Genomic DNA, 15,037 nt, shown 5'->3' on the forward strand with positions numbered 1-15,037 from the left:
TGTACCCTCAAGCATTGAATCATCCGGATTTGTATTTTGAAGTGCTGGCAATAGTCTTGTTGTGATAACTTGGATCGGTAGAGAGCATGAGTTGTACAGCGGCACATCTCCGATCTCGCTCATTGAACATTGTGTCACTTTCAGACATGATAGAAGGTCCTATCGTTCCTGGGATTTGTACACAACTGGCCGACTAGTAAATGGTCTGCAACAACAAAAAAAAAGACAAAGAAAACCGGTTTTCATCAAATCCAAATGGAATCATGTCTTTTTTAGGGTGAAAATTTTATCGTTCCAGACTGTAAATCTTGCATAAATCTATTTCTCTCTCTCTCTCTCTCTCTCTCTCTATATATATATATATATATATATATATATATATATAGGGTCATGGATGGTGTAAGAAGCATAAAAATGATGCTGTTTTTTTTTTTAATTTGTTATATTTTATTTTGATATTTTGAACGATCCTCTGCTCTTTGTTACAAAATGTAGTGAAATGAATCAAAATGAAAAGCATTAAGAATACTGGAAATGTTATTTTTGGCAACATTTATTCCTGGCTATAACATTCACGATAGTTCATGCGAAATCTCGTAACCATTTGACAAAGAAGAACATTGTCTTTTTAACAAATGTTTTTACATTTTTAAACTCGTATTCTAAAAAGTACTCCAAGTCTGGTTTAAAGTCATAAGGTAGCAAAATTTCAGAGAATCTTTACTGTGTTTATTTATAATAGTACTAAAATATTGGTAATAATAAATAGAGCTATTTAATGGTAACAAAAAGTTTCACAAAATGAAAGTGTAAAGAAATAATACCCCGGCTGAAGACATCTAGTGACTGAAACATGTTTTCAAATGTGTAGCCAAATTATGTTTGTATAATTAAAACTTTTATTACTATTATGTGCATATGTATATATATATATATATATATATATATATATATATATATATGTGTGTGTGTGTATATATTACACACGATGTTCCAAGAAATCTACATCACCCATTTTATATATCTATACTGAAATTTAAAAAATTGTTTCACTTTGTTGCAGAATATCCGGAATTTCAGAAGAAACTCAAAAGATTCCTCTATCTCAATGTAACAGATCCAAGTCCAAACCTGATGTGCAAAGCAAGAGGTAACCCAAGCCCAACCATTACTTGGTATAAAGATGGCAGTCGAATATCGCGTCATAATTATGTCGTCGATCAGCCCAAGCCACAATCACAAAACAACACTTCTGTAGTTACCAGTTATTTGCATTTCAAGCGTAAGTAAATCATCATTTCTCTTTTGGGGTTTGATTTAATCAGATTTATTTTGCAGTTTGTTGGTTACTACTGTACCACAGATGTTCTCGTCACAAGATCTAGAGTGACACTTGTGTCCTAATCAAGATTAGGTGACTGTTTATGAACAAAACTAAGGAAATATTTAAAAACAATATGACTTTAAAAACGCTGATTAATACATATTCTATTTAACCAGGCTTATTTTTAAAGCTTACTAGTAACTTTTAGCTTCTTTTTTCGCCTCTTTATTTATTTATTTTTATTTAGTTAATTTTATAAACTTTTAGTTTGAAAACGTTTTAGTCAGCTTTGGTTTAAAACTTTTTAGTCAGCTTTGGTTTACAACTTTTTTAGTCAGCTTTGGTTTAAAACCTTTTTAGTCAGCTTTGGCTTAAAACTTTTTTAGTCAGCTTTGGTTTACAACTTTTTTAGTCAGCTTTGGTTTAAAACCTTTTTAGTCAGCTTTGGTTTAAAACTTTTTTAGTCAGCTTTGGTTTAAAACTTTTTTAGTCAGCTTTGGTTTAAAACTTTTTTAGTCAGCTTTGGTTTAAAACCTTTTTAGTCAGCTTTGGTTTAAAACCTTTTTAGTCAGCTTTGGTTCAAAACCTTTTTAGTCAGCTTTGGTTCAAAACCTTTTTAGTCAGCTTTGGTTCAAAACCTTTTTAGTCAGCTTTGGTTCAAAACCTTTTTAGTCAGCTTTGGTTCAAAACTTTTTTAGTCAGCTTTGGTTTAAAACTTTTTTAGTCAGCTTTGGCTTAAAACCTTTTTAGTCAGCTTTGGTTTAAAACTTTTTTAGTCAGCTTTGGCTTAAAACTTTTTAGTCAGCTTTGGCTTAAAACTTTTTTAGTCAACTTTGGCTTAAAACCTTTTTAGTCAGCTTTGGCTTAAAACCTTTTTAGTCAGCTTTGGTTTAAAACCTTTTTAGTCAGCTTTGGCTTAAAACTTTTTTAGTCAGCTTTGGCTTAAAACTTTTTTAGTCAGCTTTGGCTTAAAACTTTTTTAGTCAGCTTTGGTTTAAAACCTATTTAGTCAGCTTTGGCTTAAAACCTTTTTAGTCAGCTTTGGTTTAAAACTTTTTTAGTCAGCTTTGGCTTAAAACCTTTTTAGTCAGCTTTGGCTTAAAACTTTTTTAGTCAGCTTTGGCTTAAAACCTTTTTAGTCAGCTTTGGCTTAAAACCTTTTTAGTCAGCTTTGGTTTAAAACTTTTTTAGTCAGCTTTGGCTTAAAACTTTTTTAGTCAGCTTTGGCTTAAAACCTTTTTAGTCAACTTTGGCTTAAAACTTTTTTAGTCAGCTTTGGCTTAAAACTTTTTAGTCAGCTTTGGCTTAAAACCTATTTAGTCAGCTTTGGCTTAAAACCTTTTTAGTCAGCTTTGGCTTAAAACCTTTTTAGTCAGCTTTGGCTTAAAACTTTTTTAGTCAGCTTTGGTTTAAAACCTATTTAGTCAGCTTTGGCTTAAAACCTTTTTAGTCAGCTTTGGTTTAAAACTTTTTTAGTCAGCTTTGGCTTAAAACCTTTTTAGTCAGCTTTGGCTTAAAACTTTTTTAGTCAGCTTTGGCTTAAAACCTTTTTAGTCAGCTTTGGCTTAAAACCTTTTTAGTCAGCTTTGGTTTAAAACTTTTTTAGTCAGCTTTGGCTTAAAACTTTTTTAGTCAGCTTTGGCTTAAAACCTTTTTAGTCAACTTTGGCTTAAAACTTTTTTAGTCAGCTTTGGCTTAAAACTTTTTAGTCAGCTTTGGCTTAAAACCTATTTAGTCAGCTTTGGTTTAAAACCTTTTTAGTCAGCTTTGGCTTAAAACCTTTTTAGTCAGCTTTGGCTTAAAACCTTTTTAGTCAGCTTTGGCTTAAAACCTTTTTAGTCAGCTTTGGCTTAAAACCTTTTTAGTCAGCTTTGGCTTAAAACCTTTTTAGTCAGCTTTGGCTTAAAACTTTTTTAGTCAGCTTTGGCTTAAAACCTTTTTAGTCAACTTTGGCTTAAAACTTTTTAGTCAGCTTTGGCTTAAAACCTATTTTGTCAGCTTTGGCTTAAAACCTTTTTAGTCAGCTTTGGCTTAAAACCTTTTTAGTCAGCTTTGGCTTAAAACTTTTTTAGTCAGCTTTGGTTTAAAACCTATTTAGTCAGCTTTGGCTTAAAACCTTTTTAGTCAGCTTTGGTTTAAAACTTTTTTAGTCAGCTTTGGCTTAAAACCTTTTTAGTCAGCTTTGGCTTAAAACTTTTTTAGTCAGCTTTGGCTTAAAACCTTTTTAGTCAGCTTTGGCTTAAAACCTTTTTAGTCAGCTTTGGTTTAAAACTTTTTTAGTCAGCTTTGGCTTAAAACTTTTTTAGTCAGCTTTGGCTTAAAACTTTTTTAGTCAGCTTTGGCTTAAAACCTTTTTAGTCAACTTTGGCTTAAAACCTTTTTAGTCAACTTTGGCTTAAAACTTTTTTAGTCAGCTTTGGCTTAAAACCTATTTAGTCAGCTTTGGCTTAAAACCTTTTTAGTCAGCTTTGGCTTAAAACCTTTTTAGTCAGCTTTGGCTTAAAACTTTTTTAGTCAGCTTTGGTTTAAAACCTTTTTAGTCAGCTTTGGTTTAAAACCTTTTTAGTCAGCTTTGGCTTAAAACTTTTTTAGTCAGCTTTGGTTTAAAACCTTTTTAGTCAGCTTTGGCTTAAAACCTTTTTAGTCAGCTTTGGTTTAAAACCTTTTTAGTCAGCTTTGGCTTAAAACTTTTTTAGTCAGCTTTGGCTTAAAACTTTTTTAGTCAGCTTTGGCTTAAAACTTTTTTAGTCAGCTTTGGCTTAAAACCTTTTTAGTCAGCTTTGGTTTAAAACTTTTTTAGTCAGCTTTGGCTTAAAACCTTTTTAGTCAGCTTTGGTTTAAAACCTTTTTAGTCAGCTTTGGCTTAAAACCTTTTTAGTCAGCTTTGGTTTAAAACCTTTTTAGTCAGCTTTGGCTTAAAACCTTTTTAGTCAGCTTTGGCTTAAAACCTTTTTAGTCAGCTTTGGCTTAAAACCTTTTTAGTCAGCTTTGGCTTAAAACCTTTTTAGTCAGCTTTGGCTTAAAACCTTTTTAGTCAGCTTTGGCTTAAAACTTTTTTAGTCAGCTTTGGCTTAAAACCTTTTTAGTCAGCTTTGGTTTAAAACCTTTTTAGTCAGCTTTGGCTTAAAACCTTTTTAGTCAGCTTTGGTTTAAAACCTTTTTAGTCAGCTTTGGCTTAAAACCTTTTTAGTCAGCTTTGGCTTAAAACCTTTTTAGTCAGCTTTGGCTTAAAACCTTTTTAGTCAGCTTTGGCTTAAAACCTTTTTAGTCAGCTTTGGTTTAAAACCTTTTTAGTCAGCTTTGGCTTAAAACCTTTTTAGTCAGCTTTGGCTTAAAACCTTTTTAGTCAGCTTTGGCTTAAAACCTTTTTAGTCAGCTTTGGTTTAAAACCTTTTTAGTCAGCTTTGGCTTAAAACCTTTTTAGTCAGCTTTGGTTTAAAACTTTTTTAGTCAGCTTTGATTTAAAACCTTTTTAGTCGCCTTTTGGCTTAAAACCTTTGACTCAGTTTCAGTTTAAAACTTTTTAGTTAACACAATATCATTTTAGTTTTTACTATTTATTTAAATAAAAGATATATTAATAATACTAACTTTGAAAAGAAACGCACATCCACAAAAACATGAAAACAATGGTCATATAATTGTACTTGTATAGAAAAGGTTGCTTATATGTTAAAACTCCTTTATGTTCCTTAGAAATTTGAGTTTGAATAAAATAAAATACGTATTATGAATTTAATATGAATTTCAAACAAAATAAATGTCTGTTTATTTTGTAATTATGCGTTGTTTTGGCTACAAGCGTATATAATACATATTTTATTTTATTCTCCTTTTATGTTATTTGAGTTATTCTTGGTGACGTCTTTTTTTTTAGCTTGTTTAATCACAACAAATTTTGTCAAAATACTTATTTTTGCAAAAGAAACAAGCAAAATACATTATTTTCTTGCAAAGAACATGGTAAAATTTTCTTGCAAAGAACATGGTTAAATTTTCTTGCAAAGAACATGGTAAAATGAAGATTAATTGGTTAATCATAATCAAATGTTGGATACATTGCTATTTTTGTCTTTCTAAAAATCTAACAAGATGGCATAACATTTAGAACATTAAGTCTTTAATCTTATTTTTGTCTTTCAGGTTTTAATGCAAATAATGTCCGACGCCTACAACTAAGCGATACTGGAAATTACACTTGCATCGTCAAAACTTTACTGAACGAGAGTTTTGAGTTGAAATCAACTTTGCAACTGATCATTAAATGTAAGATTTCAAGTTTTATTTTTTTTTTTTTTCTTATTTTGAACAATATTTGTAACCCTACCAGACTTGATCTACTGAACCTAATTTGCCCCTGCACCTGGCCTCTTGCGCAAAAGTGTTAAAAAAATGTAAACATGTTTGTAATTTTTTGCCTTTCATCTACCGCCAGTATTCAGCCTTTGTGTGTCAGTCTGTCGAACAGCTGGCACCCTCCTTGATGCCCAGGTACTTTTTGCAGTCGATGTACCAGAACCTTGTCTTCACCTTCTTTTGGGGGTTATTTTTGTAAGATACTCCAGGGTGCTGCCTGTTGTATCTCAGGTGTTTCTCCATGCACACAGCACAGATATGGTCAGATGAGGTGCCGCAGATGGGTAGCTATTTTTAGCTCCCTGACAACACAAAAACATGTGGTCGGAAAAATACCGGATTAGCGGAAACTCTGTATACAGCATTTTTGGAAATTACCGGTGTATCGGTGACTCGGTGTGGTAGGGTTAAAATTGTTCTGTCATTAATAAAATACTTGATTTTTACTTTGACTTGAATAATCTAATAATCGATGGTGGAACAACATGCTTTTTCTTAAGGCTGTTTGTATATGCAGAACAAAAAAATCTACATATGAAAATATATAGTCCATTGTACTCAAATAACCGAAGAAGTTATGCATTCCCATTGTCAATCTTATCGGTGAAGTGATGATGTTCTTAAAACCATATCATTTTGTCGATGAGTACAACTGGAACTATGGCTCCTCGTGGAATAGCAGGATTTGTGGTCAAGGTTTACTCCTCTAGATCTGCCGTGTTCTTCCTATGCATAACATATTAACCGTAATAAGAATGTTATTTCTCATCACACACATATAGTGATTCAATATGGAAAGGTTATGTTGTGCATCATATGGTGGCTTCTAATCACAGATATGCTCGGAACACATGTTTAATACATGGACTGTGAAATTGCATAACTTATATTCTAACAGTTCTAGATCCTCTTCAGAAAAAGGATGAAAAGTTTACATGCGCAGCACGACGACGACCACCATCACATATTCTTCATCAGTTATTTGATGAGAGTGTACAAATGTATTTTGCAGCAATGCCTTGGTTTCTTTTCTTTCTTTTTTTTTATAACAATTATATTTTGAGAAAAATTATTAGTGAAATATTATACAATCACCATTTTTTTTTGTTTGTTTTTTTGTTTCGTGTCATGTTTTCAGGTTATTTTATGCCAAATCCGGTTTTTGGGTAAAAAAAAAAGTTATGCTTCCAGTTCTTTTCTATTTCTCATACATACAAAAAATAATGTGCTTCTGTGACTGTTCTTCTTAGTTTTAAATATTAAATCATTAAAAATTAAACGTTGGTATTTGACTAGTTTTATGTCCACTGACAATCAACAACCTGGCCTTGACCACAACACGGGTGTACAAAGGTTATATACATCCATAGGTAGAGAGACTAACAATGTTTCTTTATATGTGAGCACCTACAAAGCCATTACTCTTTAAACCATATCATCAGTTTGTTCATGAGTGCAACTGGAACTACTGTTACCCATGAAATAGCAAGATTTGTGGTTAAGGTTTACTTCTCTAAATCTGTAGTGTTATGTCTATGCTTAAGCATATTAACTGGATAGCCTTGAAAAGGATCTGCTTTCTCATCACACATGTACAGTGCTTCACTATGGAAAGGCTATATTCTGCTCATCACATACTGGCTTCTAATCACAGATATGCTTGGAATATATGTTTAATATATGGATTGTGAAATTAAATAACTTATGTTCTAACAGTTTGTTTTAGTTCTTCTTCAGAAAAAGGATGAAAACGTTACATCTGCACCACGACTACCATCAGTTATTTGCTGAGAGTGTTCTAACGATGTTTCTTTAGTGAGAGTGAGGCTGTGAGAAACGGAAAGAGATCATATTTTTCATTAGTTTGTTGCTGAGAATGTACAAATGTATTTTGCAGCAATATCTCTTTTCTTTTTTACAAGAAGAAATACATTGTGAGGAAAATTATTGGTGAAATATGATCAGTTTGGTTTTGTTGTTTTGTTTTACAGCATGCTGACCTCAGAACCAAATCATTAATTTGTCAGTGAATGCGACTGGAACTGCTGCCAACCATGGAATAGCAGGGGTTGTAGTTGAGGTTTACTCCTCTGGATCAGCTATGTTATGCCTATGCATATTAAAAGGATAACCTCAAGATATATGTGGAACCTCAGCGTGCACAGACAACCATTCATGTCTTGTGCATCACATAGCGTTTGAATGCATGGACTATAAAAACATTATTGTTAATTGGAATTATTGTAAATAATTAGCCATCAGAACCACATACAATACAATTGAGTTTTAATTTTTTTTTTTTTCAATTCAATTTTCAAAGTTCAAAACTTACCTTTGTGGTCTCTAGCAAACTATTCAGCCAATTTTGGGTCTAAAAATTTGAAATTTTACATAAAGGGTATTCAGACATGCAGTAAGCTTTTTAATCTGCCAAGAGGTCAAAGTTTAGAGCTAACCTTTGCAGACTCAACCAAACTCCTCCGCCAATTTTGGGTCTAAACACTTGCAATTTTAGATGTAGATTACCTGGACATGAATCAAACTTTTTTAATATATATATATATATATATATATATATATATACACTTATGCAAATAAAGTTATGAACAGTATATAGGTTCCGAGCAAAGCCGGGCTGAACTCCTAGTAAATAATATAATTTAAATAATTGCCTTCAGTAGATTTTGGACTCTGAAGAAAAACAGATTATTTCTGATGAGTATTCTTGCATACATAAATGTGATAAAGATCCGATAACACTGGTTTACAAAAAAATTGAGGCAAGCACAAAAATACCGTTTTCACCTAATTTGAGGGTGCTGAACTCAAATTTGAAATCCGTTTGTACTCCTCACCTCTAGTTTTTTTTTTAGATATGCTATATCTAAATCTATAGTGTGCATTTTGTGTATATACGGTACATAAAGGCGTATATGAATTCAGGGTTAATTCTAATATTGTGAGACTTATGACTTATTTTTAATTGTTGTGCAATAAATGTGATAGCATTGCATTATATATATATATATCAACGACGATGCCTCCATTCAATCTCAAAAGACAAAGGATCCCCCAGTAGGAGCAGCTGCATGTGTAATTGTGAGGCAAGGGTTTCACAATCTCCAGCCACACCTCTCCTGAATCGGCACTGTTTGAGTTCAGTGGCAAGGAGTCCAGGACGACTGGAAACAATGCCGAGATAAGTGGAGAGCACATACAGCACCTGGAAGTCTCAAATGGTCACGTATTTAGTACTGACTTTGGTGATCCAGCGGGAACCGGTGTGTCAACGTGATTATGCCGTATATAATATATATATCGTGTTACACATCTTTTGGGTTGCTCAAATGCACATTTTCTTGCCTTCAATATGATTTAATTTTAATTTGTAATATTTTTAGATTTTCCAATGGCTTCAAGAGCGTCAAAACAAGGCCAATTCTCTCTGCTACGTGTGTGAGGACTTCACAACAGTTGCACAGCGTCGAACCATCACTTCCCTCCTTAGAACCGCCTACTTTCATTATTTTGACTGTAAAATTGGTGATCAGGATAAGTCTTGGGTTCTCCACATCTGTTGTAAACCCTGCTACTTGGAGCAGTGAGTGATGAGCATGGAAAAAGTTTCCGCAAAAACAGGAAAAATTCCACTAAAAACAAGGAGTGCAACTATCGAGGCAAATGGAACCCTGGCATTATGGAAGACTTCTGTTAGATGTTCTTGCGTGAGGTACACCAGATCTTCCAAGAAGACACACTTTTGACTGTGTGTGGTTCTTTGAATTGTGTAATTGTGTCATCCAACTATATTGATTCAATCAGTGTTCTTTATCCTCATTTATCTGTTATAAGCTGCTGCAAATCTTGAAATATCCACATATTTTCTCTGTTTATACTGAAATAAGACTTTAACATCCAGAAAACTAGAGGTGATAGAGCAAAACTATTTATAAATTTGAATTCAGCACAAATTAACAATAAACAACTATTGTTACATGATAAGTATAAAAATAGAGAGATACGTTAAAATGAAAATGAAATAGCAATAGACGAAATTCGAACCTCGTAATTTAGGTTTAGAAATAGATTACGTGTGAGAATTTAAAAATGTAAAACAAACGTTTGTTTAGAATAGAGATAAAATATTTCAAGAAAAGAATGTGAACTGTCAAGTTTGTTATGAAATTTTAAATTGAAAGAATGCAGCTTATAAGATAATGTTTTTAACATATTGGAAAAATAGGTTACTGAGTATAGGTTAAAATTCCTTTTGTAGAAATAGGAAAAGTTTTGGACACGCATGTCCAGAACACGTGAAAGAAGGCACATGTTTTAACATGTGTATGACGTCACGGAAAATAGAAAGTTCTAGGGATAGAGAAAAACTTTAGAGTAAAAGAAGACGGTCAGAGAGACAGTCAGTCGTCTAGGAAGCGAGATGTCACGTTGAAACTAGAATGTGAAGCTTTGAATTCTTGATGATGGAAATCATGGCCGGTCGTGTGAAGAATAAACTCAACTGTATTTTTGTAGAATGTCGTCTTGTGTTTGTGATTCCTACAAAAAGGTAAATTAAATTGTATTATATGTCTGTGTTATAAAATGTCGTTTCATACACATCTCGACATGTCATATCCATAATGTGAATCAACATCATCATGTCTACACAATGTCCGAACAGTGAACACTATCTCATCATTCTAAGAGCTTCACATAGCAACACATCTATTAGTCTAAGGAATGAACATTTAATATATAAGAATCTCTCATAACACGAACACGGAACGAACAATCTCTTACAACATCTCTCTCTCTCTCTCTCTCTCTCTCTCTCTCTCTCTCTCTCTCTCTCTCTCTCTGAATCTTACAACATCATATGTAATAAAACTCTCTTCTAAGACTGCGCTTGTAATAAGACTCTCTCTAAGATACAACAAGATTCTCATCTCACTTAAGACTCATATCCTTTATAACATGTAAAAAAAAGAACATACATTATCCTTACTAATAAGAACACATTGAAATGTATCCTATATGTAACACTATCCCTATTCTTGCCTCAGACCAAAATTTTTTTTCTTCTAAATTAGTGTAATTGAAATTCATCTTTCTTTTTTCTTTTTTTATTTTCAGCTGCGCCACAGACAGACAATGAAAATAAAATTGTGGCCATCACCATGAACAATGCAGCAAGCGTCTCCATTGTAGTGCAGGTGTATCCGCGTCCCACATTCTATTGGTCCAAAAACAACATTTCGTATAAAAACATGGTCGAACAATTGGGTATCAATAAATTCCGAAGCACCTTGAAAATTCAGTCAGCCACTCGAGCGGACCTTGGCGTTTTCAAATGTAATGTGACCAACACTTATGGATCTCTCCTTATAACACGAGATCTTCGAGAAAGAAGTTAGTCTGTTAACTTTATTGTGCTTTTTTGTTTATACTAATGAATAACCACTTATTAAGATTTAAGTCCACTCAAGGATGAGAGTTAATGAGATTGTCAGTTGAATGATGATGAATATTATGAGAGAATTGGAAATGATGAATGAAAGTTTGATTACTTATGAGAATGGTTTATGATGTATATTTGTTGAGATTGGATTTGAAGACGATCATGTAACTTCTGGGAAGCAATCCTATGGTAATGTGTCCCACAGATGGAAGGTTCGTGGAAAGAAACTGTACATAGAAAATCGGTATGATGCAGGGAAGAAAACATCCTTTACACTAAACAAGTTCTTGCTGTGAGTGTCTTATGTAGGGGAACCTGTCGAGCAACTTCAATGGAAATAAGAATATAGTAAAGAAAGATTCTGTGAGAAATGGGCTGTAGAGAACAGAAGAGATCATACACCACTAGATTGTGAAGTTGATTTTGTACTTTGTAAAAACAGAAAAGGGGATTCTGGTAGGACCTCTCCAAATGCTGCAGCCTTATGCCATCTTTGCACCCTTATATGCTCCACTATGATAATCATAGGAGCTTTACTTAAAGATGAACAAACTAAAAATGAATTACTAAAATTATGAGATGTTTGTGTTTTTTTTTACGTAACTTACACATTTTGAAATTTCATTCCTATACACAATGTGTGTGTGTGTGTGTGTGTGTGTGTATATATATATATATATATACACACACATTGTGTATAGGAATGAAATTATATATATATATATGAGAAAAGAAATTAAAACTGTAAGTTGAAATTTACAATCAAATTAATTGTTCGACCGAATACTCCAAAAAACAATTTACAAAGTCCTTATTCCACGGAGTTTCAAAGAATGCTATTTTTCTCATCAAAGGACAGAAAGAAATCAGCAAATTATTTGTAGCAATGTTAGAATTCGCTGATTATGGCATTAAATGAAACCGCAATTTATTATAGTCATAAATTGCAAAGATGTACATGTCCTTTAAAAACGAGTGAAAAAATATATATTTATATCAGGTAAACACTGCACCTCCTTTGATTTTATATATATATATATATATTCATTCATGGGCAAACCTAGTCTGATTAAATGTAAACCTTTTTAATAATAATACTTTATGAATAATAATATTTTTTGCCGTTAGTTCTGAACATAAAATTTGAAAGCACAGCTATAATCATAGTAGAGGATTAAATTATGGCACTTTAAATATTTTTATATCCTCGTGAGTTTAAAATTCCAATACATTTTTAATAAGTTGTTTTGCAAATCTTAAGACTTTTAAGGATTTCTATTTCTTTTCACACTGTTATCGTCTAAAGAGGATCCAAGTGCATCCCAAGAAAAAAAATCTCTACTTGTTTAATTTTTTTTTTTTTTTTTCCGAGGAACATATAGATTAGTGGTTGACCGATTAATCCTAATTGGCAATTGGAAAAATTGGAACTTTTGAGCGCATCGAAATAAGAAAATTAAAAACGCTTTTGAGAACATTTTCTATTGCTGATATTGATAATAAAATATTCATTTTTTATTTATATTTATTGATTTTTAAAATTACCAATAACACTAAAATATATGGATCATAATAATGAATTTAGTTAAAAATGGGACGAGTGAAAATACCAATGAAAACCTCAATGAGTTTATCAAGATCGTAGACGCAATAAAATATCATCAGGCATTGACGGTTATGGCTATCTCTCTCTCACGAGGCATTCATGAATTCATTGTTGCTCATCATTTTTTATCTTACCTAGGTATTCAGACTGTCGGCATATGTTTCTGGCTAACATTCTCTGCTTCTACTACCCATGACCTTTCCTGTCAAGCTAATCTGTTCTGTTCCGCATTTTTCTGTGGACATGGCCCATGAATCTCATTCGTCTTTTTCGTACTGTTCTTATTAGAGACCTTTCTGTGTTCGCCATTTTTAATACCTCTTGGTATAAATAAATAAAAAATATAGAGAAGAAATAAAATATTAAGATGTTTGTCGAAATAAAAAGGAAAATTATATCTACATCAAAAGTAGATGAGGACGTTTCATTAAATTCCGCCTCTTCACCCGCAATGCACTTCTACCTTTTTAGGTGATTAGGCGATTTTTGTAGTTGTAGCGATATCATGGAAAATATTAATCATCCGAACGCTAATGAATTAAAAAAATATGTGTGTATATATGCATATATATGTGTATGTGTGTGTGTGTGTGTGTGTGTGTGTATTAGTGTTAGAACGATTAATCTGAATCGGGATCTAAAAAGTAGGAACTTTTGGGGTTATTGGAACCGGAAAATTTTTTCTGATGCAAAAACGATGCTTTTCGTAATTTCTGTTTGTTTCTGGTTTAAATTTAATTTTCTATAGCTCGTATTAATGATAGAATTATCGGTATTTATTGATTTTAAATTACCAGTAAAGCTAAAATCGATAGATCATCACTAACAAGTGTATTTCTACGTTTGGGAAAATATATGTACATTTTTCATGGGTTTTGCATTAGTTCCTCCAAAAACCAACTCTGTATTTAGAAATGAAAAAGTATCAGAATCTGTAATTTAGAAATTGGTAATTGTATCGGAATCAGGATAATATTGGAATCGTCCCATCACGTGTGTGTGTGTGTGTGTGTGTGTGTGTGTGTGTGTGTGTGTGTGTGTGTGTGTGTGTGTGTGTGTGTGTATTGTAGGTTTTATATTTAAATATTTTGCAGCAAAATATAGAATTTTAAAAAGAAAAATTTATCATTTAAACAAGGAATACACGACTTTGCTCTCTTGTATATTGAGATATTTTAATTGGCTGGTATTGTCTTATATTAAAATTTCCTTCCAACAATATTTTGTAAGACTGTAAACCACAAGATTAATTAATTTGTGATGTAATCCATCTCATTGTTCGTGTGTGTGTGTGTGTGTGTGTGTATTTATATATATATATAATGTAGAGAAAATAAAAAGGAACAAACCGTATTATGTGTTCATCAACGTTTCGTCTTTATTTCGAGACTTCCTCTGGATGAAATAAAGACGAAACGTTGATGAACACATAATACGTTTTGTTCCTTTTTATTTTCTCTATTTTGTCGAAATACTATTTCCATTATTTTCATCATATATATATGTGTATTTGTGTGTGAAACTATTACTATTGACATTTTATTTTGTACATCGACCATATTTTTGCTTTACCTTGCATTGGCCCATGTATTTATTGTTACTTGTATGAAAGCTTTGTCAGATTGAAAAGTTGGAAATTTTATTACTTTGATATGTTTTTGTTTTTCATTCACTAGGTGCTCCTGACCCTCCAGTGAATCTTACAAGTGTAGATGCCACCTGGGAGTCTGTGCATCTGTTTTGGGTTGCTGGCTTCAATGGTGGAGAGCCACAGACCTTCCAAGTCTTTTACGACAACGATAACAAATCCGTGAAAGTTCTTGCAGGAAAAGATAGTCATATTTATTACAATGTTACAAGTGAGTGGCTTTCGATAAACTATTTTTTTTTTTTGTTTTTTTGTTGTTTTGTTTTCTTTTTTATCTCCATTCATGTGTCACCAGTTAGGCATTTGAAAAGAGAAATGTCAATTGTTGAAATATCTGCCCTCGTCAAAAAATTCTTGTAATTACGGATGAAATTTTTTAATTTCATTTTTTGGTAAACCAAAAAAAGTACCCAACTCAAAGTCAACAGCAAATGGTGTTTGGTCAGATTCAGTTCCTGATATTAGATTTCATCCATAATATAACTTCTGGTGAGAATTTCAGTTTCCCAAATTTATTAGTTTATGTACTAAATTATTTGGTAAAAGGACAAAATAGTTAATCACTTTTTTTCAGTTGGAATGCCAAATCGGTTGCTGCTGTCTATTTCCTCTGAAGCATAATGAAACAATAGCTTGAATGATTTA

At 32.4% G+C, this 15,037-nt stretch overlaps 1 protein-coding gene across 7 annotated transcripts in view; it reads left to right on the forward strand.

Annotated features, from left to right (window-relative positions):
* LOC145277762 (hemicentin-1-like) overlaps positions 1 to 15,037 on the forward strand; it is a 508,122-nt gene that overhangs the window by 247,516 nt on the left and 245,569 nt on the right. For all 7 annotated transcript variants that reach the window (XM_080129486.1, XM_080129488.1, XM_080129489.1 and 4 more), the window contains 4 exons: positions 1,064 to 1,282; positions 5,468 to 5,590; positions 10,814 to 11,089; positions 14,421 to 14,603. In XM_080129486.1, the coding sequence (XP_079985612.1) occupies positions 1,064 to 1,282; positions 5,468 to 5,590; positions 10,814 to 11,089; positions 14,421 to 14,603 (801 nt within the window). The remainder of the gene's footprint in view (positions 1 to 1,063; positions 1,283 to 5,467; positions 5,591 to 10,813; positions 11,090 to 14,420; positions 14,604 to 15,037) is intronic.

This window comes from Euprymna scolopes, chromosome 6 (genome assembly GCF_053919585.1).
Source record: "Euprymna scolopes isolate OS-2025 chromosome 6, ASM5391958v1, whole genome shotgun sequence".
Lineage (NCBI taxonomy): Eukaryota > Metazoa > Mollusca > Cephalopoda > Sepiida > Sepiolidae > Euprymna > Euprymna scolopes.